Source organism: Tinamus guttatus, unplaced genomic scaffold (assembly GCF_059628265.1).
Source record: "Tinamus guttatus ecotype Peru unplaced genomic scaffold, ASM5962826v1 Tinamus_guttatus_pri_ptg000240l, whole genome shotgun sequence".
NCBI lineage: Eukaryota > Metazoa > Chordata > Aves > Tinamiformes > Tinamidae > Tinamus > Tinamus guttatus.
In genome coordinates, this window is record NW_028288774.1 from 11,318,783 (window position 1) to 11,345,905 (window position 27,123).

At 38.3% G+C, this 27,123-nt stretch overlaps 1 protein-coding gene and 2 non-coding genes across 3 annotated transcripts; all 3 read right to left on the reverse strand.

Annotated features, from left to right (window-relative positions):
- Window positions 1–23,893, reverse strand: NAP1L4 (nucleosome assembly protein 1 like 4). The gene is made up of 15 exons (XM_088525827.1): window positions 23,800–23,893; window positions 20,213–20,244; window positions 19,243–19,304; window positions 17,647–17,746; window positions 16,537–16,678; window positions 16,305–16,391; window positions 14,762–14,887; window positions 14,137–14,208; window positions 12,196–12,335; window positions 11,592–11,737; window positions 10,547–10,569; window positions 9,814–9,933; window positions 9,517–9,546; window positions 8,159–8,215; window positions 1–1,274 (listed from the first exon to the last, which is right to left on the reverse strand). The coding sequence occupies exons 2-15, from the start codon at window positions 20,224–20,226 to the stop codon at window positions 1,236–1,238; spliced, it is 1,158 nt and encodes a 385-aa protein (XP_088381953.1). The 5' UTR covers window positions 20,227–20,244; window positions 23,800–23,893; the 3' UTR covers window positions 1–1,235.
- Window positions 12,900–13,020, reverse strand: LOC148594524 (small nucleolar RNA SNORA54). Its single transcript, XR_015913452.1, has one exon. It is a non-coding gene; the product is annotated as a small nucleolar RNA SNORA54 (small nucleolar RNA).
- Window positions 15,969–16,096, reverse strand: LOC148594525 (small nucleolar RNA SNORA54). Its single transcript, XR_015913451.1, has one exon. It is a non-coding gene; the product is annotated as a small nucleolar RNA SNORA54 (small nucleolar RNA).
- Window positions 23,894–27,123: the final 3,230 nt, after the last annotated feature.

The following is a 27,123-nucleotide window of genomic DNA, read 5'->3' on the forward strand; positions in this document are numbered from 1 at the left end:
TTCATGTTTCACAACTTTAATAGAATATTCTATCTATTCTGTACAAATTGAAAACACTGTATTAAGTTACAAATGTGTAAGGTAAGGCTGGAGCACTCTACATGCCTGGTCACAGTGTTGATACAGCTGCTATTCAACTGCTGCCCGAGGTTGGCAATGGATGCTGAGACTAGAAACGTGTACCTGAAGTGCCTCACTGGGACAAGAAGGTAGTTCTGAAGACTTCAGAGCTTTAAATAAAACAAATTGTGGAATGGAATATAAGACACCAAAACTTCAGATTTATTGAGCTGAATTTTGTTAAATTTGTGTTCATAGTGAAAGGTCCTTCCATGCTGGACACTAAGCAATTAAGACTACTGGAAATTTTCTGGTTCTTTGGCTGCAACCCACTTCCCATCAACAGCAACAGTTTGGCCTTTATTTTGATCTTCATCCAGAAGAGATGTCATTTTGATGCAAGTTCATTTCTTCTGTCTAGACTACTACATTGAGACCAAGTCAAATTTGCGTTTTACAAGTACCCATATTTTAGGCAAAACAGGAAGAATATTTTCAAGTATATTAAAAACTATTAAAAAGCACGAAAATTCTGTCAAAGTACTTACAAACATGAATAAATAAATAGAAAGATGAACAACTAAGTCTCAAATATGACACCCCCTTCAGTGAAGTAAAATTACTTCAATTGGCTTTACTGAGATAATAAATATGACATTTAAAGCTGCTCAAGCACTAGTTCAATGTGTAGGTTGCAAGAAACATTAAAAAAGGGGGGAGGGGAACTAGCAAAAAAAGTCATATTGCTCTATCTGTTTCAGCTACTACCATACATGTAGTAATCCATTTACTTTAGCTTCTCAGCACATGTGCTATTCCACAATTGTCAATGTTTAACAAGGAAATGGATAATCTTCACTTGGTAGTCTGGACTATTTCCCCTACACATAGGGCACAAGGCTCTAAAGGCCTACTGACATACTTAGCTACAGTGTACCAACGGCTGTAGAGTGTGCTTTATTTAAACCTCATATTTCCCAAATGCATTGAAGTTGCCACTGTACATGTTAAGCAAAAAAGAAGAGTTAGTGAAAATCATGCATTTTAAAACAAATTAATTTTAAGCATTGTTAATAAGATTGTGCTGCAGCGATGGAATATCCTGAACTGCAGGCCAGGTATCCAAATATTTGTTATACGTTGTTCAAATATCACTTTGAAGTGGTATTTCCTTATTACTGTTGTTTGCATTCAGCAGGTTGGCTGGAATCTTTCTGTATAAAAGGAAAAAGAGGAGACAAGTAAAAAAAATGGTTAAAAATCGAAGTGGCATACAGCGAGGCAATTCAATAAACAAGAGAACTTAACTATGCTGTTTAACTAGCCAGAGATACAACTAACCCACTAAAGGAGACAAAAAAGCTACTTGCATACTATGTCACAAATGCCTGAACTGCACTCACGTTATTTTTTTCCAACTGCTTAATACTTTTTTTTCTTTTTTTAATCTACATTCTCTAAATTCTATCAAGAGAAGCCAAGGCTCAAGATAGGCCAGCAAACCATCGTCTACTCCCCTCAATTAAAAGCTCAGTTCGACTTTCAGCTCCTAACACATACTTTTGCACTAAGCTGTCACCTCCTCATCAACTCTGAGGAGGGAAGAAGGCTGGGAGGTCAGGCTGCTCATTTTGCAGCAAACCTAAGCCCTCACACAGAAACCTTCCCCTGTAACTACAGGTGATAAAAATATAATTAATGAGTTTGTTTCTTCTATGTTCTGCATCACTAGCAGGTGTAATTCAACAGTTTAACATTGGGCGAGAAGTTCCAGTGCTAAACTGAGTATGCAAAAGTAGAAAGACCTTCATTACAAAACAAAACAACCTTCCCTTTGGCAAAAGGAAGTGTATTTGGAAAACAGCTAACAACTTCAGGTTTTACCCTGTACCTCTTTTGCTGTAAAATAGGGTTCTTGAAAAGCAGAAGACTTTACTCAATTTTCCCATTTGCTTCCCCCTCTACCCTAGTTATTACAGATAAACCAAGAATCAATTACAGAAAACTACTCTATTCTAGAAGAGAAACACTGCTATACAACACGACACCCTGAATGTTGCTCACCACAAAACAAAATGTTTTTCAGTAACTACTCTAAACAAGAGCACCAAGTATTTAAGTGTTCACTATTCATCAAGTGACCAAGAGCTAAAACAAACCTAGCATTCCACCTGTGGTGAAGCAGAAGAGTCCCAACTAAGCTTTCTTATCACAAAATTGCCTTTGATTACCCATGCCAAGACCAAACTATTTTTAAGTATTTCAAGTTGATTTTCATTTTTCCCTTCCTGACCTAGACTGCTCTAGGGTTACAGTGGTCGCTGTCATTCTCATGACAAGTCTGGGCTACAGGCAAATCCTCTCCTTTGCATAGATATGCCAGAGGCTTTTCCAGCATTCTTCCTTGCCGTTTTCCTCCCCCGGGATATCATGCTAACTCCAACTTCATAATGTCTCATCTGCTTGGCTTTCCACATCACACTGAAGTGAACTGATTCTCACCGATTTAGGCCTAAACACAGCAGGAATTCACTCTTGAATATAGGGATGCGCTTATACAAAACAAGATCAGTATTCTCTCTAAAAAAGGGAAAAACAACAACAACAACAGAGATCTGACTGTCACTGCTAAGATTTGTATGCTGGTCATTTGGATTAGATGTAGACAAAAAACAAACAAACCTGACCATAATATTTCTCAAAATGTTTTTCAGAAACACGCGTTTCTCCGACTTTTACTTTGTATTTCAACACAGAAATACAAGTACTTGACATTTCTTCCCCCACATACATTCTGGGTAAAAGAACCATAATCACACAGAAAACCAACTGTTTGAGCTACTTCAAAAAAATCTATCGCCTTCCTCTATTCACTGGGTATGCTTATTGATATATTTAGGTTGGCCACTGCAACTGTTTTGCCCAATGTTTTACCAATCAACCAAAATCCTTACTATATTTTCTAATAAACTTCACTCTCTATTATTTATACTTGCTTTTAGTTCTGTAAAACTTTAAATCATTTTATTGCATATAGATCTTTATCCTGTAAATACCATGTCAGAGAGATAGTTTTCAGAGATAAGTTCCTTAAGCATCTTTCAGTGATAAGGACTACTCTAACAAATATATGTTTTAAGAGGCTCTCAAATATGAGAAAAAAAAATAGTGGTAGTTCATACCTATTTCTAGCCTACAGTTGAAGGTCTATTTATCTTGGCCATATATACCACATGTTTAAGAGAACATAAGTAACAAGGCAATACCTCAGACCTGAGTTCCAGTGTAATCAGTATTCTTCTACCATTTCAGAAACAGCACTAGCACTAAACTTCAAAACCAGGGCTCTTAAGAGCAACGCAGTCCTCGAGCTCTAAATTGCCTTCAGTTACCTCCCAGCCCCATAGAGAGCATCCTGCTCTAATCCTAGGCTGATCCTGAGATGACAAAACTGCAGGTAAATGACCATCCATAATTTTCTGCAAGTTTAGGTCACCCTATTAGGCACATGTAAGCTGGAAATTATCTTTGGCCTATAATGTTTCTTGGAGAGTCAAAGCAGCAAGCACCAAGCTGCATGACAGATTACATCCATCCTCTGCATGAGAGGCAATTACCTTGAGCCTGTTCTTCCCACAGGGCCTCTGGGTTGACATTTGGTCAATAACTGCTACTGTAGTGGTCAGATTTATTGGCCTCAGACAGACCCTGTGCTCTTTATCCCCCATTCTTGCTAGACTTCTCATTATTGCTAGGTTCTCCTAAACTCACTTCCCAGCAAAGTGCCAGCCAGGGATAAAAGATATCCTCTACCCCCACAAAAAACCCTCAGATGAAGAATCATATATATCATATCTTAAATAAGTTTAGTATGAAACACATCCTGAGATTTGCTGTCACTACTATAGGACTGCTAGCATAAAGACAAGTAAGAATTCCTTTTCTCCTAAAGGGATCCTCTGTAGCAGTTATGAGCAATGGTTTCATGTAAGGAGTGGCAGAATTTATTTTAATATTATTATTTTAAGTCTTTAAAGCAAGGATTCCATACCATTTACTTATTATTCTGTGCACAAAGGAGTTAAAAATCATTCTGGATCTCTGATTCTGGTTTGAGAAGCTGTTCAAAATGGAGATAAACTAAAGTGGTGAAGCAAACTTACTCAAACTTAATTTTTTGTTTTTGATAGCTTCTGCTTAGTAAGTTTTTGTTGCATCATCTTATTCATTTTATCATTTGCTAAGAATTAAGAAAAAAATCACTGGCTACTATGGACTTTTTTTTTTTTCTCTCCCTGGCATTTGATTACCTAGAAGCATAAGAGAGAAACCTGAGCTCCCTAGCCCATACATAAGACAAGCTTGCTCAGAAATCAGCTGTCCCATCAGTGACTGCATCAACTGTCTGGGGACCAGAAGATATACATATAACCTAATGAGTTTCCCCTAAAATTTGGGGGAACATAAGGCTAAATGGAAGGGAAAAGCATGTTGGGAGTTATATTGATTTCTCTACACAAATTGCTTCTATAGTTTAAACAGTCCTCAGCTCGCACTCATTTGTTTAATTTGATGTCCTACAAGATAGAGGCTTAGGCCCAAAGTACCCATGCCATTTATTATAGCAATTTAATCCTTTCAAATTAGATCCTTTTTGCATCAAGTTAAGAGTTGAAGAAAAGACAATGACTTTCTTCAGAGCTTAAGCAGATTAAGCAGGATATTCTTGGCTAATTCAAAGAACAATATAGCCTTCACCTCCTTGCTTTTTCAAAACTCTTTTCATGAAGCTTCTGTTACACAAGGATCCCATCTGCGTAGGCAGCCTTGCAGGCACAGGTCGCCCATCAAGTTCTTTGGGACGTTATGTTTGATTCCCAAGCAGACTTTGCTGCCAACAACAGTGCGATCGATGCAAACAGTAAGCATTAACACTGATGTCCAGTGAAGCAGAGAAGAAAACGTTTGGGTTATTTGAAACTCCCGTGAAACAGCCAAAATAGGAGTATCAAAGCTAAACAGTATCTCTGTTCATTTCCTACTCTATATTCTCTAGAGAAAGTAAAGATATCAAATATACATGGGGAAGTAAATTTGAAGCTAAGCAGAACTAATGTGTTGTGTTCACCAAGCGTGTGAACAGAAAGTGCTGCAAAGGATTTGAAAATGAATTTGCTACTAACACACCCTTCCACCACTACTGCTTAGAAGACAGACCAGACATTGAAGCATGAGTAGTCTCTCCCTACAGCACAGATTTTCAGTTCTTAATTAAAAATACTCATGCAACTAATTCTCCATTTGAGCATAAAATAAGTAATCGTGAAGTAAAGACAGTTAAACAAACAAGGCACTCAAGCATACAGAAAAGCAGACAAAAGCTACATTTTCTCAGCATCTTCAGAAGTTTCTTTATATCATCTGACTGCTTAGCCTTCCAAAGCCACAACTTCCAGAGAGCACAGCTTAGAGTCCTTTGTACAGATGATATTGACCTGGTTCTCGCTTAACTCAAATGTTCTTCAAACTAAGAAGTGTGCGAGGAAGGAAGGAGAAAAAGTTTTCAAAGAAAAAAGACAGAAGTGGCAACGTCTACATAATGAATGAAGTACAGCAATTAAAAAAAGTTAACATGGAAGTGACTGAAATGGCAAAACTGGATTTAAAATAAAGAAACTGACTAAAGAACAGCTATTTTTTGTGCACATGAAAAGCTATTCTAGATGTAAGGGAAGTAGGAGTGAGGAGAGGATGGAGGATTAGTGCCAAAGGACAGGAGTGAACAACAGAAGCAACGAAAGATGAGTTTAGGGAGTATGTACACTGTAAAGCAAAAACAGAATTCAGGTTTAATTGACAACTTAGCCTGTGGCTGATAATTTGCAGGTGCAAGAAGGAAAGATGGCTGTGGACCAGACTGCAGCAGGCTGATGTATGAGCTGTCCTGACAGAGGGATATTCTATATCCCATGTGAATAAACAACACATGAATGCTGAGGCAGGGTGACTGGCCTTCCAAAGCATATCAGACTGGAAATAACAAACACTGCTCAATTTTGAGTTGAAGAAATGCAAAGAAGAGCATATCTATGGGGAGAGGTAAAGAGTGGGAAGGAGTACAACTGCTTGCAAATAACCAAAGAGACGAAGATGCAAACCTAAGGAACAGCCAAGAAAGTGTAATGCAGGCAGAGCATTCTTTATGATGCATGGGAGAGGGAAGGGGAAAGAAGGATACAACAGAATTCTTTTTTAAAAAAAAGTTAAATGAAGGAGATGGATGAGCAGGCAAGTAAAATCTATTCAGTATCATAAGCACTCAAGAAAAGGCCTCTTAGAGCGACTGACTGCCTTTGCCAGGCAGCATGAATAAAGAGAACATGGAAAAAAAAACACACCATGTCAGCGACTTACGAGAGTTATTAAGAGGAATGAAGGAGACACCTAAAATAACTCACAAGTAGAGTGGAAACAGTCAAGAGAGGTACAACATCAAACAAGGGATAAGAAAAAAAAAGTCTGTTAAGTTTCAGTATCCTTTATCATCTGTATAAAACGCAGCAGGACTGTTGCAAAGATAAAGCAGAAGTTGCGCCAGAAAGGCAAAGAGGTCATTCTGATAAAAATCTATTCTAATTATACAATTTAAAGGCATTAATCTCTATATATTCCTTTGTACTTCTGAGTCACTAGTAAAAGCTAAACCCTGAAGTCCCCACTTCCCCATTTTCTTTTCCCCCCATACAAGAAAGCTAGAAAAATAAAACACTGCATGACTGCAAATGGGAATCTTGAAAGTTAGGTATGAATGGAATTCCACCTTACCTAGAAATGTATGAATGATAAACAGACTTAAATTACACCTAAATGGGAAAAAATTGAAAGGAACTGTCAGCATGAATGAAAAGTGAAATGTACAAAATAATACAGGAGGCAACAACCATAACCTTCCAAGGATACCATAAGATTTTTTTTTCCCTACAAAATACTAGTTTTCATACTTCTTCCTTTAAGAGGAAGTTTGATATTTAATAGAAATCTAAATCTATAGCCTCAGAACTAACATTTCTTTTCTCAGGTGTCCTACCTTTCCCCTTTACACTTCCCTTGGTATTTTGATCCCTTGGAACATTCGGAGTATTGCTTCTGCTGCTTTAATGCAGTCTGAGAAATCTTTGCACAAGACTTCTTTTAGAAAACAGTATTTTCCATTAAGAAACAAGCTCCGTGCCTGACATGGTGACCAAAAAAATTCACTAGTGATATGGTTTATATAAATCCATTATTAGTCTTACAATGGCGTAATGTCACTCGGACATTACTCCAAAAAATAATATAAAAATCAAGCAGCTAGGAATACCTTTTCATATGTGCCATTTTACAAATTAAAAAGTGATGTTGTAAGCACTAAAAGAATGCAAACCTGCCATCATTGTTCTAGCTTTACTCCATTCAAGTATAAACTTTATGCTGATTGAATGACTGAAAAAATACCTACCAGAAAGAAAACAAACCCACATTAAGACTGAATTTAAAACCAGGTCTTGTGAGATTTAAAATTCCAAGTTGCGGATGCTTTTTGAGCTCTAGCTGCCCACAGACATGTGAGGTCTAAGCTGCTGCCTTTAAGACAACTAAAAAGAACTTTTTTAATTAAAAAAAAACAAAAACAAAACAAGAAAAAGCCCACAAATTGGTCTACCTAATGCTCATCAGACTAATTTTAAGTTTGCTTCTGGCCACAGAATAACATTTCGAAATAAAAAGATTAAAAAAGAAATAAAAAGCCCCAAACAAGAAAAAATATGGAAATACCATCATGAAGCAAAGATACAGTTAGGATTTATTTTTCCCCCTTGGTGCAGACTGGGAGACAAACATTCCCTTAATTCATCTGAACATTAACTTGTCTTTTAAGAGCAATCTGAATATTGAGGAACATATTTAAAAAAAATTGCTGTGGTCAGAAGTTAGCACCCTTTATATTTTATTAACCTTTTTACAAACTATTATAATTTTAATTATGGTGCTCATGATTATAACCTGTATTATGCTAATATATAATAAATATGCCTAACCAAAAAGAAGAAACTCCTACCTTCGGATCACTCTCTGCATCATCTTCTTCCTCTCCCTCCTCTTCCCCCTCCAGCTCCTATGACAAAATAGAGATAAACTAACAGAAATTAAAACAGGTTAAAACGCAGCTTTTTGTAGTGGAGAAAAAAAAAAAAGCACAAGCAAAAAGAAAATATCTAATAGTATTATCACTGCATTTCAAAGAGTTTCAGCTGTCAACATTAAAACTACTTGGGTGGAGGAAAAGAACTCAACTTCTCACAATCTTAAGGATCTTGAAAAGAAAATTTGAAATGCAGATTTAAAACATGTCAGATTTAAGGCAATCCTCCTACATAAACTGCTGCAGGCTCCTAGCAATTTTTATAGTAATATCTCTGCAGTATCATTGGAATTTTGCAGTTCTGCTAGTAAGCATATGTCTAATTTTCTCGTTTTTGACCTCCTACCAGCAACTGACTTTTTTTTTAATGGACAGACTACATATTCCTGCACATGACTTTTGCGGTGTTTCTGCACTCCACAGTATTACATACTTGTATGTAAGTACTAACATCTGGCACTCCAGACAGTCTTAAAAGTTACACATATATTTCAGTCAAGAACCAGCTTAAAAGAAGTTTATGCACTGCAGTAAGCCCACAATTCCACACCGCACCTTGCAAAGGGTGAGAAAAGATGGCACAAAGGCCCCCAGCGCTCACAAAAAAACACCAGCTTGGTAGCTTCTGACAGACCCTACTCTAGTGGCTTTGACAGGAATCAGTATTTAGCTTTAATTGACTAACAAGAATAGACTAAAATATAATTATTTGACATGGATACTTATTTATCCTCCGGTGTGATATCATTTAGTAGTTTTGTGCAAAGAATTTCATATTTGTGTCCATACAGCATTACAGTAACCAGACCTGAATTCTTGCTATGCTCGAACGCTAAGTCTAAATGAAGCCTTTAAGATTAGCAGTTGCTCCTCTTCCCCATTTTAAGTTTACCTTTAGCAAGGAGCATGCTTCAAACATATGACAATTAAAAGCTAACAGATGAATTCCACTAATATGAAGTAGCAGATTTTTAAAAGGTAAGATTGAAGAATCTTCTCATGCAGCATTCAAGAAAAAAGTTTCTTTTTAATTTTGACTCATGTCAGAAAGTAGCTTTCTAAATATTAGCAACAAAAAATTCTTATAGAAAGCAACTATATAAAAGCTATGTTTGATTTTACTTTTGATAACTCACAAACACTGAACTTGTGAAATGAGCTCTCATATGCCAGACCACATATGAACAACTGTTTTCTGCTGCATATAGAGGAACTATTTTAGGAACTTCAATACAGCTGGTAAGGAGATCTATAAGATATAGTATGTGTCTCACCTCCTCTTCACCTTCTTCACCTTCTTCAAACTAAAAAACAAAACCAAAATTTTAGCTTCACTAGTATTCGCATAAAGTATTCTGCAGTAACAGATCTAGCACATTCAAGCACAGTACCCAAAACTAAGTCACTTCCAGAAGCAATGACTAACAACTCAGTTGCATATCTCCTTCCCATTCCCAATTAATTATGAATCTCTCTGGGTTTTTCATTATTCTCAAGGAATTATTATTATATATTAGACTAATCAGAAAAGAGAATATATTTTATAAACAAATTGCTGCTAGCATACATACGTTATCGTCATCTTCTATAGCTTCCCCAGTGAAATAAAGCACAGCACGAGGAACTATCCTTTCACGAAAGAAATGACCAATTTCAAAATCTGCTGCTAGGGTAAACTCTGAATCTTCATCCTGTAAAGCAAGTGAAATTGTATTTTACCACTAAACACACAGCATGGTACAGAGGAGCAAACAAAAGTATTTCAAAGTTATAGGTTTGAGAAACATCGTAATGTCTCCTTTTAGATCACTTGCACTCTACAGCATATTCAACTTTATAACAATTTAAAAGAAACATTGGAAATCTAAATTCTGAGTGAGGCAATAAAATACATTTCAGAAGTTTAACTACTCACATATATGCTACTAAAACACATTATATTGTAACATGTCATATAGACTTTGCCTGTTTTTGCCAGCTGACATTAGCTTTATATTGTTTTGTGGGAAGTCTGTTATCACTATACAGGAGAGCCAACATGCTAGAGAAAACGACAACTTTCCCAACAGTGATTATTGCAGGGAGGCTGTCTTGAGTTAGCAAGACGCATAATAGCAAAGTGTCACAAGGTGACTTACAGAAGTACTCACTGCCTTTGGTTTTACCTCAAGATTAATCTTAACTCTAAAAGAAGTTATCAAAAATCCATAACCTCTTGATAATAGTATATGAATAGAGTCAGCACAGAGACACTTGGCAAAAAGCTATAGCGACAATAATGTGATTTTGTATGTGTAAACTCACCAATGACTCTCCATCGCCAGATACTACAAAGAGAAAAGACAGTAAATTCAAGAATAGTTTGTACAGTCTAGCCACCTATTCAAAACTGCTAAATACAGCACAAAAACCTCCCCCTCAAAAACAAAAACCAAAAACAGGTTTCCCTCCTCTACTCAGATACTGATCCTACTGTTAGTGCAAAGTGAGAATCCAATCTGTTTGCAAGTTCAAAAAGCAAGCATCAGCTGCCAACAGATGTCAGCCTGTCTACCTCCAGACTATGTACAGCTGCCCCTTCAATTCTTAAAGGAGTCAATATAAAATAAAAATGGGCCCAACTGGTCACTACCATTTTCTCTCTACAAAATGCAAACATTTTTTCTTTTAAAGAACATTCCTGTGCTAAAAACATCAACTTCAGAATCGCTTATCAGTTGCTTCATCTCTGTATAAAAAAAAAAAAGTGTAATGAGATTTAGAAAGAGCAGAGAGTTCATAAAGAAAAGTCAGCATGACTAGATCAAGAATTACAACTTTGTGTAGTGAGTCTCTGAAGTCTAAAACATACCGATTTTGAAACATAGCTAGGTAGGCATTTGAGAAGGAAAAAAATAAATTAAAAAGTTCCAAAATCAAAAATGTTTTCAAGATACACTTCAGTGTTTTAAAATACATGACTGCACATGTAACATTAAATAACTGGTAACATCAGGAAGGTCTATGAGGCATCGGGCACCATTAATTTAACCAGAGGAAACTTCCTTCTCTTAACATAAAGGTTTAAGAGAAACCAATATGCTGGCACTAGTCCAGAACTGAAAACAAGTTCTTCCCATGGTAAAAGCCCCAACTGATGCATGGAGCCATCCCGTGGTCAAACAACGCAACTTCAAGAGCGTTTAACAAGAATCTCCCTCCAAACAAAACAGGAATTCTGCTTACACCGCGCATCAGAATTTTGCCAAGAACAAAATGAGCTGATGTGCTGCAGTCTGCTCTTTTCCAGCAGCAACAAGCAAGTATAGACTGCAGCAAAGACAGATCCTAAACATCCATTTTTACTTACCCTTTATTGGGTTGAAGAAGTTAAAAAAAGAATCATTAGGAACTTGTTTAGTAATTGTCCGAACTGTGCCTCTGCCCTTGTGTTTTTGTTTTTTCTTGATTGTTTTAACCGTAACATTTTTTCCTTTCTTCCAGTCAATTGTACACCTAAAGGCAACATATAGCATTTTAATATAGGACATTAGGGGAGATAAGAAATGGAACAGAGTAAAAACATCAAAGCAGAAATGGTTTCTCGTTCTCTAGGTAAAGCTTAACCTGTCCAGATGTTAGAGAAGCACTGAAGTACTACACACTTGGACACACCAAGTACTTCCTGAAACAAGAGAGCTACATATTTTGTCTTATGAGAGTAATCACTGTAAAGAGGACAGATACCCCCTGCCACCAGTTTTGAGACTGAGGAAGCTAGAGCTGTTCCAGAAAACCTCAACAGTTGAGAATGATCCTTCAAACAGAATCAGCAACAGCAGTAAAAGACAACACATCCAGCCACAGTAAATCAGCAAGTTTTCTTGTCATTAATTACTGCATTAAAAGAAATCAGTACCTGAAAGATATTCACTAGAAATTCAAAACATGATTTAAGTTCAAGTTTTCCTTACCCCTCGCAGTCAACTATTTCAGGTCCTTCAAATGAAAAAGGATCTGTCTTATCTGGCTCCGACTTCATCTTGTAGGTTTTTGTCAGGACTGAATTAGAAAAGTAGTCATTGGGCCCAAAGTGGAACTCTAATGAGAAAGACTAGAAGAAAGTTCCATTAGAGTTACTGCTAATTTTCCTCTTTTCTAGAGCAATCAGAACTACCAAACTCTAAACACAAGAAAGAAAAAAAAAAAAAGCAAAACAAAAAGAGCCCACACTTGATAGCAAATATATTTTTCCCTGTAACAAATGCAGGAAATGAAGAATGTGAACAATTAGAACAGCCTTGGTTAACATTTAAATTATAATCAGGTAACCTACTATATTTCATTCACCTTTAAGAATTTAGATGTACACTACAGGGAACAGAACTTAAAGGACACATCCATATATTAGTGTAATGAGACAATTTTGAAGGACAATAACTACAGTTCATCCTTCATAGCCAAGGCAAATCAAATTCCTGACAATTATGCAATTCTTCTGGCTGTAGCTTAATCCCCAATAGAATTAGTTAAGTGTTTTTGTTACACACCAAAAGGCAAACTTTTTGCAATCAACGCCTAGCAATTCCACCACACAATGCAGCAACCTAATGATTGGAAAAACACATTCACACAAGACTGCAGAACAGGTTTCACTCAAGAGATTAGGAATGCATCCATTTGTCTCCAAATACAGAAGAGACACAGAATTTGTCAGCCTTCCATTATTGGATTTCATGTAGCACTGGAATGGAACCTATTCACAGGTATGTACTGTCAAGAGGTTACGAACAGTGCAAGACAAAATGAATCCACTGAAGTCCTAAGGGCAGATCTCCAACTTAAAGTACTATAAAACAAAGCTGAATAAGAACAAGTAAAAGTATTGTAGTTCAAAACAACTGTTCTCCAAATTATCTGAACGCCGCTGAGTAGGTACACTTCAAAGCACTTTAGAATACGTAGCTCAAGCTTAAATAGTTCTTCATTAAATTCACACCCGCTCCCTCAGGCCCAGTAATATTTTAGAGCTTAAATATTCCCAGTCTGTCTCTATCCCTACCACTCCCTTTGCATATTATCTACTCAAGTTTTTGGTAATAACAGGGGAAACAATGGGGACCAAAACCTTTACTTCATACACAAACCCATCTTTCTTTCTTGATTCTGCAGTGAAAGATCTCTTGTGATTATTTTAGACTGCTTATCAGATGACTACAACTCCACGAAAACTCACCAAAATAAAAACATGTATGTGGGAGAAAAAGCCACAAGGATCAAGTTTAAAGAGAATGTGCAAGTTTGAATCCTATTTGTGGCTCTGCTTCTACCTCAAAAAAAGGGTTTAAGAAGTATAGTCTACATGAATAAATGCATCAAAAGAGAACAAGTTGTTTTGGACAATATCTGCAAGATAAGCTCAACTTTCAGAAGTCGACTTTTTCCAAAGTCGAACTTGAGGTTTAAAATTCCTCACTAGGTACACTTTTAGAGGCTACCTAAAACATTTTCTAAGTCACCTATACTTCATTTCTCATTTTGATGAAGTATCCTACAGTACACATTTTTCTTCACAGCAAATTCTTTTTCAAAACAAAAAGCAACCATTTTACCTTGCTAGTATGAACAGGCTATTTGGAAGTTTACAGAGGAAATGGAAATGAAGACTACTATGGACTGAGCAGAAACAGAATTTAAAAATTACAAGAATGATAGAGACAAAGTTAAAGATAAGACAGAAATAAGAAAAACTGAAAGAGTCAGGAAAGCTAGAGAGAAATTTTAAAAGCCAAAGAGATACTATTCCAGAAAGCACCTCCCACATATTCTAGCAAAACAAAATGGCATTGAAACATTTTCAACTGCTGCTCACATCATCACAGCAACTTCATGAGAAGCGACTAGAGAAAACTTACCATAGGCTGTCCAGGTTCAGAAAACTTAACTTTAATATCCTGCAGGTGTTTCAAGATTGGTTCATCATATTCCTATCAAGTAAAAAAAAATGCTCAATACTGCCTGTTCAATAAGAAGAGCAACATTTTAATCTAATCTACTTGATTGACTTTCTCTTGTAACACAACAGGACTGGTTTGGCACATATCAAGCGGCAAATTTTCAACCATTAAGTCTTGACTTCAGTAGCCAGAATTACTACTACCTTGCTAAGCTGCATGAACACTGCCAAAAATGAAATATGTAATTCAGGATTTTCCTGCTGATAATATTCACAGGTTTCAGGGTATTAAGATAACTGGGGTGGGGTGGGGATGAAGGGAAGGAAAAAACACATAAGAAAAAATAATAATAAGAAATAATAAAATCTTCATTAAAAGTTCGGGTCAGCTGTCTGCTTGCCCACTACTGCCTCCCAAGCATCCTATGGATTAATTTCAAGGATTCTAGAGAACCCTAATCTTACATCTTTTACCCATTCAACATGTAAACACTACTAGTTGGGGGAGGGAGGGAAAAAAAAAAAAAAAAAAGCATCACTTTAAACACTTGAGAGAAGTTATTCTTCTCAGAGGAGAAACTTACTTGTACTAATTCACTTAGCATATCTACATTTCTAAAGATTGTAAACCAGAAGTCTGGAATTCCTTTGAGATTTGTCTCTTCTGCTTCTGCCTTTTCTTCTAGTACCACTACATTTTTCAGGTCTCCCTGGGAAACAAGAAACATTTAAGAACAGAAATCATGAGAATAAATAACAAGCAGAGGTAGATGTTCAGGACATTTGCCACCCCTGAAGCTTAGCTTCAGCTAAGTGACACAAGAGGTTTCCCTACAACTTGTATACCTAGAAGTATACGCAGTGAACTCAGACTCACTTTCAAGTCTTCTGGAATTCTTTTCTACAGATAGAATTGAGTAGATTGAATAGATAGAATAGACTGAATAACTGCTGCAGTGAAAAGCACTTCTACTTTCTTACAAATAAAACAATAAACGTTCTTGTATTTTTCATTCATCTTTTCCCTGTGGTCATCATCATCATTTACTGTATGCAATCTAAGTTTTAAAATTAGCCTCCACCCTTGGAAACAGTTTTATTTTCCAAACAATTTTGCAAAACACCTGGCACTATGATGATTGTTTCACTGTTACACTGTCTTGAATGGCTAGCCTTTTATGATGCAGACTTTATGATGCAGGTTTCTCTCACATAACTGAGATTAAATGTTAGCAAAAATGAAAGAATTGACTTCCACATTCCACACAACAGAAAGTGTGCAGTCTGAATTAGCTGTATTGCACCTTCTCTTTTACACCACTAGATAGCAGCATATATATATTCTTTTAAATAGCAGCCAGTAAGTATCACACATACATAAAGCCTAACAAGTCTTCTTGCTTATGAACGTGGAATTCTATCTCTTGCTAAATCTCAGGAGACCAGGAAAAATACAGAGATTAATTCATTTGGTAAACAGAAATCTTCGAAGAAAACTGAAGGGAAACAGGACAATGAAAAAAATGCAAAGAAAAATCTGAGAGAAGAGCAAACATAGCATTGTAAGTAGATTGCTTCTTTTCAGAAAAGGTTCAGGTTGAGAGTATGGGCTAAAACAATTACAGAAAGTCAAAACTAGCCTACCTATCACAGCGTCTTTCCTAAACCTAGGTACCTTCTCCTCAATAGACAACTTAAGAAATCAAGAGCCAGCACATGTGCTATTATATCAATTCCAATTCGTGACTTGGAGACATCCGCCTCAAATGTGTTTATGGAAATTGAAGCTAATTATGTCCCCCAAAATAAAGGGGACAGGCAGAAAAACTGCCAGTCTTCTATTACCTTGGGGAATGATGTAGCACTGGAATGGAACCCATTACCAGAAAGATACTGCTAACAGGTTACGAACAGTGCAAAAAGGCAGCATTTCAACTTGCTTAAATTATAAGCTTAGAGACTAGATTACGTTTGTAAATGCTTTTGATGAACATAAGTATCACAGCAACACTTTTATTAATAAAACCTTTATTATCAAAAGACAAATTCTTCAGTGGGAAATGTTGTACAGCAATTAACTCTGAAAAATCTGTTACAACTGTAATTCACTGTCCGACTTATACTCACAGCTAGTTTTTCTTCCTCCTCATTTTCACTGTGCCACTCTGACTCTGCATCTGTAGGTTCAACTTCTCCATTAATAAACTCTCTCCTCTGTCCAAGACAAGTTAAAAAAAGAAAGTGAAGATTTCTCTGGATAAGCTACCAATGTAAGCACAATCAAATATATTCAAGCAAAACTGAATTGCAAATAAGGAAGAAAACACAAGCTCAGTAAAGAAACACATAGTTTATCCACCTTATCAAAAAGAGGTTGGTAGAGTGCTGCATATTTTCTCTCTAGATCATGTACTTCTTCATAGAATTTTGCTTCTATATGGGCACATTTCACCTGGAGCTGTTTCAAGGCATCAATTCTTCTTTTCACTGCTTTTGGTAAACTAAAAGCAAATAAATCTGTTAGCCTAAGAAGTTACATGTCTCAGTATTAATTCACAAACTGAAACACACTGCTTATGGATAAATCCAATTTTTAAACAAAGGGTTTAAGTCAAACATACATATTTCTGCAAAACCCATTCCAAAAGTTTACTGGAGGGAGTGGGAAAAAGAGGAGAAACAACCTTTCTCCTATCTATGTTGTCCTCAAAGGTGTTCCATTTCCTGTGTCACTACCCTTCCCATGTATTTCGGAAATTTCAATTTAATGACTTTCTTTATGATTACACTTAAGCAACTAGAACTGTGCTGTGCCATCCATAAATAGAATTGTGTATGCTGCACAGCTTAGATTCGTGGATCATTCAGAAACATACACGGCCCATCTGTACGCAATATTATTAGGAGCTTATACAGTCAGACAAAATATATATATATTTTTTCAGCATTTGTATTAAGGATCTCTAAGGAAGCATCTAGTCCTAGTCAAGAAATAAAAGTAATAATCTCTACCTACATTAAAAACTAAAAAGGTAGCTCCAAATAGATTAACATTTTACACAAGTTTCAAACTATGGGATAAGTTATAGCTTTGCAGACTGTGAAATTTTCCACTACAAATCTGATAGCAGTTTTATAGAAATCAGGCATTAATGCCCACAGCACACACCCTAGAAGGCTAAGCTCACAAAAGCATGGAGAGGGAGGGAAGGACTAATCTAAGCTATTTCAAACCAAAAGCATAACAGCCAAAGGAAGTAGCACATAGGATAGAAAGAAAGAAAAAAAAAATCTTGGTTCTAATTTTGTGCAAGTAAGCTAAAACTTGAGTCACTTCTTCAAAAACAGGTCACTGAATCATGCTGCAAGTCAACTATTTCCTTCTGGTACAATTTCTTATGTCCATTCTGCAGTGGATATTCTACTCTGCTTTTAGTCCCTCAAGAATTTTACTGGGCACTGCACTTACGTTTCAATGTAACTTGAAGGCGTGACCGCTGTATTGTCAAGTCGCTCCTGTAGAGCTGCCAGGACCTGTGGGTTCTGCATCACTTGGTCTGCTAGCTTTTCTGTGAGGATAGAATGTCACTCTTAAAACAAGTCTCAATACATTCATACAGCTCCTGTCATTTTATGACTTTCTTACAGCAGTCATAGTAAATAAACATGAGCTATTTTCCAGTTCTCAAATATGACCAATACTCAGCACATTAACAAGAGAGGCAGAACTCCTTCAGTTTCAGATTTCATCTAGACAAAGTTGGATAACAACACATCCTTCTCTTTGGAGGAGTATCAAGTCTCTGCTGCTAGAAGTAAACAGCACACAGATGATAGGAGCAGACTTCCTGTCTTCCCTGGTATGCAATAAGGTAGAGATCCAAATTTCCTGAGTCTCCCTATATATTAGCTCTAAATCATAAGCCACTGAAAAAATTGCTAGAGAATAACTACTAAATTATACTTCCAAGAGACTTTTTTTTTCTCTCTTAATGAGGCTAAAGCCTTAATCTTGAAAGGCAAGAACATTAAAAAAAAAAAGTGTACTATAGAAAAAAAAGTAGACTAGCACTATGACCATTTACTTGATCACTAATAACTTCTAGATCAAGATAGTTTTCAAATTATATGACTCCTCAAACAGTCTAAGTGCCACCTCTGCAGAAGATTATTTTAAGGGAGTTACAATCTAACATGCTTTTAATTGAAAGTTAAAAATCCTCACAAGTAACTGCTACAAGTGGTTGCACAGGTAGTTGTACTGAGAAGACCCCACTTGCTTTTCAAATCTCTCTCTTTTCCTCTACTCTTCCCCTCAAGCAATTCAAAATCATTAAACTGCACGTACATATTAACTTGAAACTTTTACATTGCTTTTTTCCCTAATTCAAATTAGTCACTAGTATCCACCAACGGACACACGACTTTCAAATGCAGATCATTAAGGTAGCAGTGAAAAAGTAACAATGAAAGGTATCTATGTTTTATACATAACTTATTCAAGTATTCAAGCTAACAACAGTGGAATGGTAGCTTTTCTGCAGGCATGCATATTAGTTTAAAAGTTTAACCATCATTCAACAGTTATGTGTAGACTTTTGTGATAAGGAATAAAAGCTTTGAAAAGGCATTCTTATCAACATTCATTCTCCTACAAGTAAGATAAAGTGAGCAGTCTTGCATGCATGCTGGTTCTTAATAACAATAAGCGATTCTCAAACTTATTAAAAGCTAGTCTATACAGGCCTCAATAAATGGTTTTATTTCACTCAACTGCTACACATGCTAGGCAGTGTGTGTGCACATGCATGTTTATATATATGAATATTTTCACTATTACAGATATAACGTCTTTACTCTTCTACGGGCATAGAAAACATCAGCCTAAAAAAGGAGGCATCTCATGAATGATTAGCCTAAAAAACCCTGCTTTGTTTTTAGTAACAAACATGTATGTAAATCTGAGCATCACAGATTTGCAATTGTAGATAAACAAACTTCAATATACAAGGCAGAGGGGGTTTAGCCCAACTTCACACTTGTTGTGCTACTATTTATTTCTTACCTTTTTTATCACCTGCATTTTTAGCAGCCTCCACAGAATCTGTAGCAGTATCTTCTGCTTTACTAAGGGAATTAAAATTTTAACTTGTTAAAAGGGAATCACTTCATAAATGTTTTAATATTCTGAAATTTAAATGTTTACTACAGGGCAAGATTTACAACATGCAGACACTTAAAAGACTTTGGCAAACTCGAAACTGAGGGTAAAACTTGTGTAAAAAGCTTGTTTTCCTTAAATGAAAAGGAAGCAAAGGAAAGCCAAAAAAAGAGATCACTTTCATCTCATTACATGACTGGCTGGCCTTGGGTTTGCACTAGGTTAGCCTGAAAAGGAAAATATTATTACCCCACACAAGAAAACACGAGACACTCTAAGTGATAAATACATTAGAAAAAGCAGAGGCAAGAAAGTGAGATCAACAAGTGCTCAAAGCTCTTGGATTGCAATCTTCATTCCAAATTGTTTTGATTAATAGTAAACACATTCACTTCACTCTAGGAAGCGCTGTTCCCTCCCCCAACAATGTCTTCCATTGTATTCCCTCTGCTGGAGTTAGGAAAGGGCCCCAAAAGAGGCAGCAGTCAGTAAAGTTCCTGCATTTCCAGACATTTTACACATCACAGAATGTAGGCTGGGAATTGCTGAAACAAATCTTTAGTCAGATACAAAACGAGAAGCAATTACCACATATGCAACTGGATATTTTTAGTTACCAGACTAAGTTATCCATCTTACCCTGGTGCAGTAAAAGCCTTGAAAGACTACTGTAGCATCACAAATAAAGTTAAACAGATATCAAGTTAAAAAAAAAAAAAAAAAAAAAAACCACACACACACAACTATTATTTGCCTTAGAAGTGCTATAAAAACTAGAATATATAACTACAGATTTAAAATGCTTTTAACTACAGGTCTGCTAACTTTTAACATAACTACAAAAATTTAATCTCAGTAAAATAGTTTAACATACCTGTTATCTGCCATCTGTATGCCTGTATCCACCTGCAAGTTGAAATACAGTGTTTAAAAAGACCTTAACAGTAATCTGCTTTCTTCTGTAGGGGACAAAAATAAAATGTGTTTAAAACCGAGAGATAATTCAAGATAATTTTGCTGCTGGTTTTAGGAGAGGAAAAAAAAAAAAAAAAAAGGGCACAACAGCATTGTGCACAAACTCCTGCAGTAAAGTGAGTAGTTCCCATGTATCTCATGCAAATGGGAACCCAGAAACAGCAAACAGTTTTTTTTTTTTTTTAAACCTCTACATACTATATTACTATGCCTGATACAGAATTAAAGAAAGGTCAAATAAATTTCAATAACTTCAGAAAGATTTTCTCATCTAAACACAAAAATACGCCTTCCTTGCCATCTAATTGGGCCTGTTTTTGTAAGCAGCTGCTTCTGCAGCTATTGGTGTTCTGCACTGCCTTCTCTGAGAGGAGCGGTTTTGGCAGCAGTTAAGAAGGAAGAGCCCCTACATAAAGACTTGGCTCCAAGTCGCTGCGAGTGAGAAAACAAACAGGAAGCCGGAAGGTTAAAGCGTTGGTAACAGCAATGGTTGCAAACAAGTTTAATCCAGCTATCCTACCCCACCCCAAGATTTAAATTAGCTCTCTTGAGAAAACAGTCAGATTGTCTAATCTATTTTGCAGTTATTTCTTCTGCTATATCACTGGTAAAATTTACATGCTCATAAATCTATTTCAGTAATACAATACTTCTCCCTCCCCTCCTTCATTCTAGACAGTGTTTATGGTAAATCCAAATAGCCCCTGCACACTGTACAGAAGTATAGGGGATATTGTTTATCACTATTAAGCCCTCACGAAAGCACTCTGCTACTCTGCAAATCATATTCAAGAATAAAGAGAACCTTCCGTCAGGGTAAACAGGCCCAACTTCTTTGAGCCTATAAAGGCAAAAGAGGCTGATCTTTAGCTGAGCTGCTAATAGACAGCCACCACAGAAGAACGTAAGCCCTAATGACATCTTGAGTGGCAGTCAGAACAGGGGATCATGAACTCTGCCAGCTCACAACACTGATTCTTGCTCCAGGCTAGAAAAAAATCAACATTTTTATTACCACTTATAAAGGGTTGAAATGCTTTGCTCATTTGCAGCAGTACTGGGAGAATACTTTAGATAATTCTACAGGAAGGGAAGCTGCCCAGCATGTACATAAACACCCACAGGTCCACCATATCCATGCTACAGATCAAGTCCAGGAAAAAATAAGGAGCTTCTTGGACACTGTTTCCACAACCCAAGCATGTTTATGTGCAAGCAGCTATTCTTGCTTTAGGTATGACAAGAGAAAGTAACGATGCAAGTAATCACTTTCCAAAGCAAAAGCAGAGAACTTCACTACCTTACAGTTGAAATAAAGGAGCAAACACACCAGCTTTTCCTTTCATTGCTGATCAAAGGCAGGGAAAAAAAAAAAAGTTATGATTAAAAAGGTAGGAGGTAGCAAACTGACCCAACACCTGAGTTCAGCCAACAAGCTATATGATCCTCAGTCACTATTCAAGGAAGCAATAGTAAGCAACTAAAAAATGCAGACGCGCATTACATAAAAATTATCCTGGGAGACTTGTGTCTTCCAAACCAGACTCAGAAACTGAGCTAACAGAAAAAATCCACTCCCCATACAAGCAGTTGAGCAGAAGATTTGTACTACATTACTCACAGCAAACTACTTCTTGACAGAAACAGCATGACAAGATTGTCATTCATGTTAAGAAAACATGGAATAAAGTTGTCATGACATGAATAATTTTTAAATGGTACTCCACTGGAGCAGACAAAAAACTGGGAATGAAAAGTTGGTAAGACACCACTCCCTGTTGCAATCATGTACTTTATGTCGTTTCTTTCCTCGACCTTGTTCCCTTAGTAACTGAAAATGGAGAGACTTATGTGAATGAATTTTTTTTAAAACTTTCCTTAAAACAAAGTAAAAGGCTGAAGCATCACAGGGCTGTCTTCCGATGACTTAACTGCTACAGACTTACTATTAAAACTGTTCTGTAACAGTCAAGGTGAGCCTCAAGGGGGTGGGGGAGAAGCAGCAAGGTGTTTTTAAGGAGACAAATTTAAACACATATCTATTTGAAATTGCACAGAAGCAGCACACTGAGCCTTCCTATATATTGCCTTGGTTAACTCTGACATAAGTGAGCTCAGTTTATGAGCAATAAGGATATAAAAAAAAAAATCAAACAAAAATCAGAAGTGTAAAGTATTTTCATTATCACTGTCACCATCAATAAAAAAAACCTCATCTCCTCTGAACATTCATTGTTTTCAAATGAGGATTACAGATGTGAAGCTTAGTGGGAAGAGGGGACTACATCAACCACACAGCAGGCTGCTGCAATTGAAATTTGTGCCACTGCACAGCTGTCACATAGTGCTAAGTCACCTAAAAGAGCAGAAAACTCCGCTCTTTGACTGCTGGGAGCATGTATAATTCCAAGTTGCCAAGACATCAAAGCTTCACTGAAAGAACAAACAAAACCCTAAAAAAAAAAAAAAAAGAGCTTTAAATACAGCAAGAGACATTCACTAATAAAAGAAATAAGCGAAAACTCTCTGTGCCAAAAATATAGCCTTTTCTTGCTGTATAGCTCTTCCAAACAGAACTAGATGATAAAGCAAATCAGCAGTGGAATCCTGAAGGCACAGCAAGATTTCCAGCCACAAGTGTTCCTGCTTTCCGTAACTACAACAAATCAGAGAAGACAGTTATGACTTTCATTTTAGAGCTGCGGGGATGTAACTCTGGGGAAAGCCACAAGCAGTCTCATACTTTCTGTAACAAAAAAAAAAAAAAAAAAGGTCTAGAAGAAGAAACTCATTAACCTACTCCGCAAGGGCTGACCATTAGCCCTGCTTAAGCTTATCTTTGGCTTCTTGAGGAAGCTAATTCAGCGAAAGATGTCCTTAAATAAACGTGTCTATGGCTTCTACTTTCTACGTAGTTCTTCCTGTACCTTACAGTATTGAGGGTTTGTAAGCACAAACAAATAAACAAAAAAAATCGCTTTGGGGGATGGGACGAAAACGTGACCCTCAGCCAGGCCTCAGCGGGCCGAGGGTACCCAAGATCACCGATGAGGCCAAGCGGGAGGATCTCGCTTTCGCCGGGGCGGGGGAGCGCGCGGAGACCGGGGGCGCGAGCGGTGGCGCTTCCTTCCTCACGTCCCGCTGTGGGGGCGGGGAGGGCACAGGGCGCGCCGCCAGCCTCCGGGCAGGACGGGCGGCCACATGCACGGCTCAGCACGGCCAGGCTGCCCCCTTCCTCCAGCCCAGACGGGCCCGACTCAGCCTTAAAATGGAGCCCGCGCCGCCGGGGCCCGCCCCCCACCGCCAGGCGGCCCCGCGGGCCCCACCCCGAGCAGGCCTCAACGACCGCCGCACGCGCCCCTGGCCCCGCGCCGCACTCTAGGTCCCCGCCGCAGCTACCGCGTCCGCGCCGCAGCCCCCGCCCGCGCAGGCCCCGCGCAGGCGACAGGGACGGGGCGCGCAGCCCGGCGGCCCCGCCGCGCTCACCTGCCCGCGCCCGCGTCCCCTCCGCCCGCCGCAGCGCCCAGCCGCCCGCCCGCCTCCTCGCAGGCGCACTCAGGCTGCGCCGCCGCCAAGAAGGCGCCCTCTCATTGGCGGCCGAGGGGGCGCCTCCCGCAGCAAGGGCGCAGCCCATTGGCGCGGGCGCGGCCGCGCCGCACGCGGGCCATGTTGACTCTCCACGGCGCGGCGCGCGGCCAATCAGAGCGCGGGCGCGGGCGCGCGCGCTCGGCCCGGACACGCGCGCGGGGCGGGGGCGCGCGGGGGAGAGCGCGTGACGGGGGGAGGGGAGGGCGGCCCGTGCCCTTAAAGGGGCAGCGGCCGCGGGGCAGGAGCGCGGCAAAATGGCGGCGTGTTTTGTAACGGTCGCGGCGCTTCCTGCGAGGAGAACGGGTCTGTTGTGCCGCCTCGGAGCGGGCACGCGTTTGGAAACGTTAACTTCCCCGCTGTGTTGCCCACGGCAGGCCTGGCCGAATTCCCTCTCCTGGGAAAGTGCGGAAAGGAGAAAAAATGAAATGAAATAAAATGTGCGTGGAATTCTGTGTGCAACAGACGGCCTGGAATGGGGTACTGGGAACAGTGTTAGAGTTTCGTGTCACATTCCTTCACTCAAATAATCCCTCCACTTAAGAAGAAGAAACCTTAGCTCTTTTTTTTAACTGTAGATTCCTCACACTAAAAAAGAAAAAGTCTTGGGTTTCAGTAAATAATTTCCAGGGTTCATCGTCACAATTGTTCCACTGATAAATTAAAACACAGAAATCATGGGACAGATATTTAATAATTTTACACAATTGATCTCTAGCATTGGATTAGTTCTGTTATTGCAGAAATTTAATGGCAGGAATAACATTGTTTGAAAGTTGGAACCAATATTAAAGAAAAAAAAAAGTAATTCTAAAATAGCACTCAAACAGCTAATGAACTGTAGCAACTGGGGAGAGTCAGCAGCACAAAGGAGCAGACTGGGCCAGCTCTAGGAAACGCTCAGTGGCTGGTCTAATTTTTGCTCCCACCTTTCTTTCCTTGGCCATCCAAACCAGTCCTTCTAACATCAAAGAGTTAACTCTTCTTACTTTCATTACCTTTATTTTGGGGTGACTGCATTCTTCATGATCAAGTTATACTTAATTCTCATTCTCCCATGAAAGACCAGAATGGACTCTGAAAGAGGGATTTATCTGTAGATAGTCATGTTTGATGGGTTTTGTTCTTGCTGCTGATTCAGAGCTGACAAGTATTCTTTTAGACTTTTCTTGTTTATTGTTAATCTCCATTTGTTAAAAGCCATTTCTCCCCTACTGTCCCAGAGAAGCTTGGCATCAGATATTGCTCCACATGATACAGAAGGTTTTTCTTGCATACGTGGCCATGGGGTGTGCAGAGTTTGTGCCTCTGTGCTAGTGCCTCTCATGTTAACGCAGTTATAAAGGCTGTGAGCCCAGGATTAAATTATATTTTACATAGTGTAGTAAAAAGATTTGCTTTCTTCTGGAGCAACTGTCAAAGCCTTGAAACAGACCAGAGTGCTGGAAGTATTTGTGATTTTCATTCATTGCTGTATGTTGAAGCAAAATACATTTAAACTACCGTGAATCTGTGGGATTTTTACTGCCCCTCTCCAAAGACATAAACCCTCCATGATCACTGAGGGATTTTTGCTGACTGGTGCCTCACCTCCTGCCGCACGATACTAGACTTCAGCGCTGTGGCACAATCTGTGGAGTCATCTTGCTGTCGGGTGTTCCTGCCCTGCAGAGAGCTGCAAAAAGAGTTTTTGCTGAATCACCCTGGCTTGATTTAAACATCCAGGCTAGCACACAGGAGAACCTGGAAGGGATTATGGCAGTGCTGCTGAACAGATACACGAGACACACCTGGTTTTAGAGAGCAAGCGTGGGCAGAGATATGTAACAGCATTAAAACAGCTGTGTGTGTTCTGCCCTTGGGTGGGCATTCATGGAAACCAGATATTCATAACTCATTTGGAGAGATAAGATTTTGTTTGTCCATTACTTTTTTTTTTCTTTTTTTTTTTTCTTTTTGGACAAGAAGTGCTTTGATCATTGGTAAGTGGAGTCTGGGTACTAAATCAGTAATGTACTCCTTAATTAATTTGTTCTATGTTAGGAGATGGATTAAGTAATATGCATGTGCCCTATGAAATCACCACAAGGAATAAAAGTTCCCCTACACATTTATGTGGCAGAAACTGTGTAATTAAAGAAGAAGCTAAAGTTGTTCCAAAAAGCACCACCACCCTAAAATGTTTAAGCATAACTTAAAATGTAGAGAAAGAAGCTCTGCTTCTGTATGTGGCATAGATTTGCTGGTTGGCACAGATGTGGGTTACCAGAAAGCTGGAAAGTGAATAAAACATTAGGGAAAAAAAAAAAAACTCAAAAAGAATATCTTAAATATAATTTGGGTCTTTTGTAGTTTAAATGTCTTTGTAAGGAACGAGGACTGGTGGCAATAAGGCACACAATTCACAGGTTTTTCTACCAGATCTGAACAAACTCAGTGATGGAGCACTGTGTTTGGAACTTTGATGGAGGAACTGCTTTTCATAGTGCAGCAGTATTCACAGGTCTCCGAAAGCTGAAAACATGCAAGCAAATCACAGAAATAAAATTTGCTGCTGCCAAGTTTTGCCTTCAGCACTTCGCAGAAAGAATGCAATTAAAACCAGAAACACCACACACTTTCACCTTGCCTTACTGCCTCTTAATAGATTCTTTGATAGATAGTCTTTCTTCGCATGTTAACTTCCATCCAGTATTTGTCCCCTCAAGGTTACAAGCAAGGGAAACCCTCAAGCAAGGTAAGCCTTGACAGGCTTATTAAGTGAGCCAAGTACTTCCTCCTGACAAAATCCACATTTGCACAATCCTCAGAGGTGTATCACAGTGCATTTTTTAGATTACTTTGTTCCTCTACACGATGCTGTTAAGAAACAGTTTTGAGGAGCATGGGAGAGATCTTTGTGGTATAACATTTCAAATTATCTTGACAATACACAGTTCCGCACTACTGCTGTCTGACTTCTATCTGAGCGATATTAAATATGGCAGCAAAATTTGGTTACTGTAGCAAAAGTTTTTACATTTTATCGTGTAGTTTAAAAGTCCAAAGAGAGATTTGGCTATCTGGACTTCAGAGAAGGAGAGAGAACACACAGAGCTCTGTTACTTAGTTTGTGATATGGGGAAAAAAAAAAAAAAAAAAGGTGTCAAATAAAGCTGTGAACTGTTACATTCAGCTTATTCCAGTGTAAGTATCCAATCACGCAATATGGAGATAGTGGTAAGT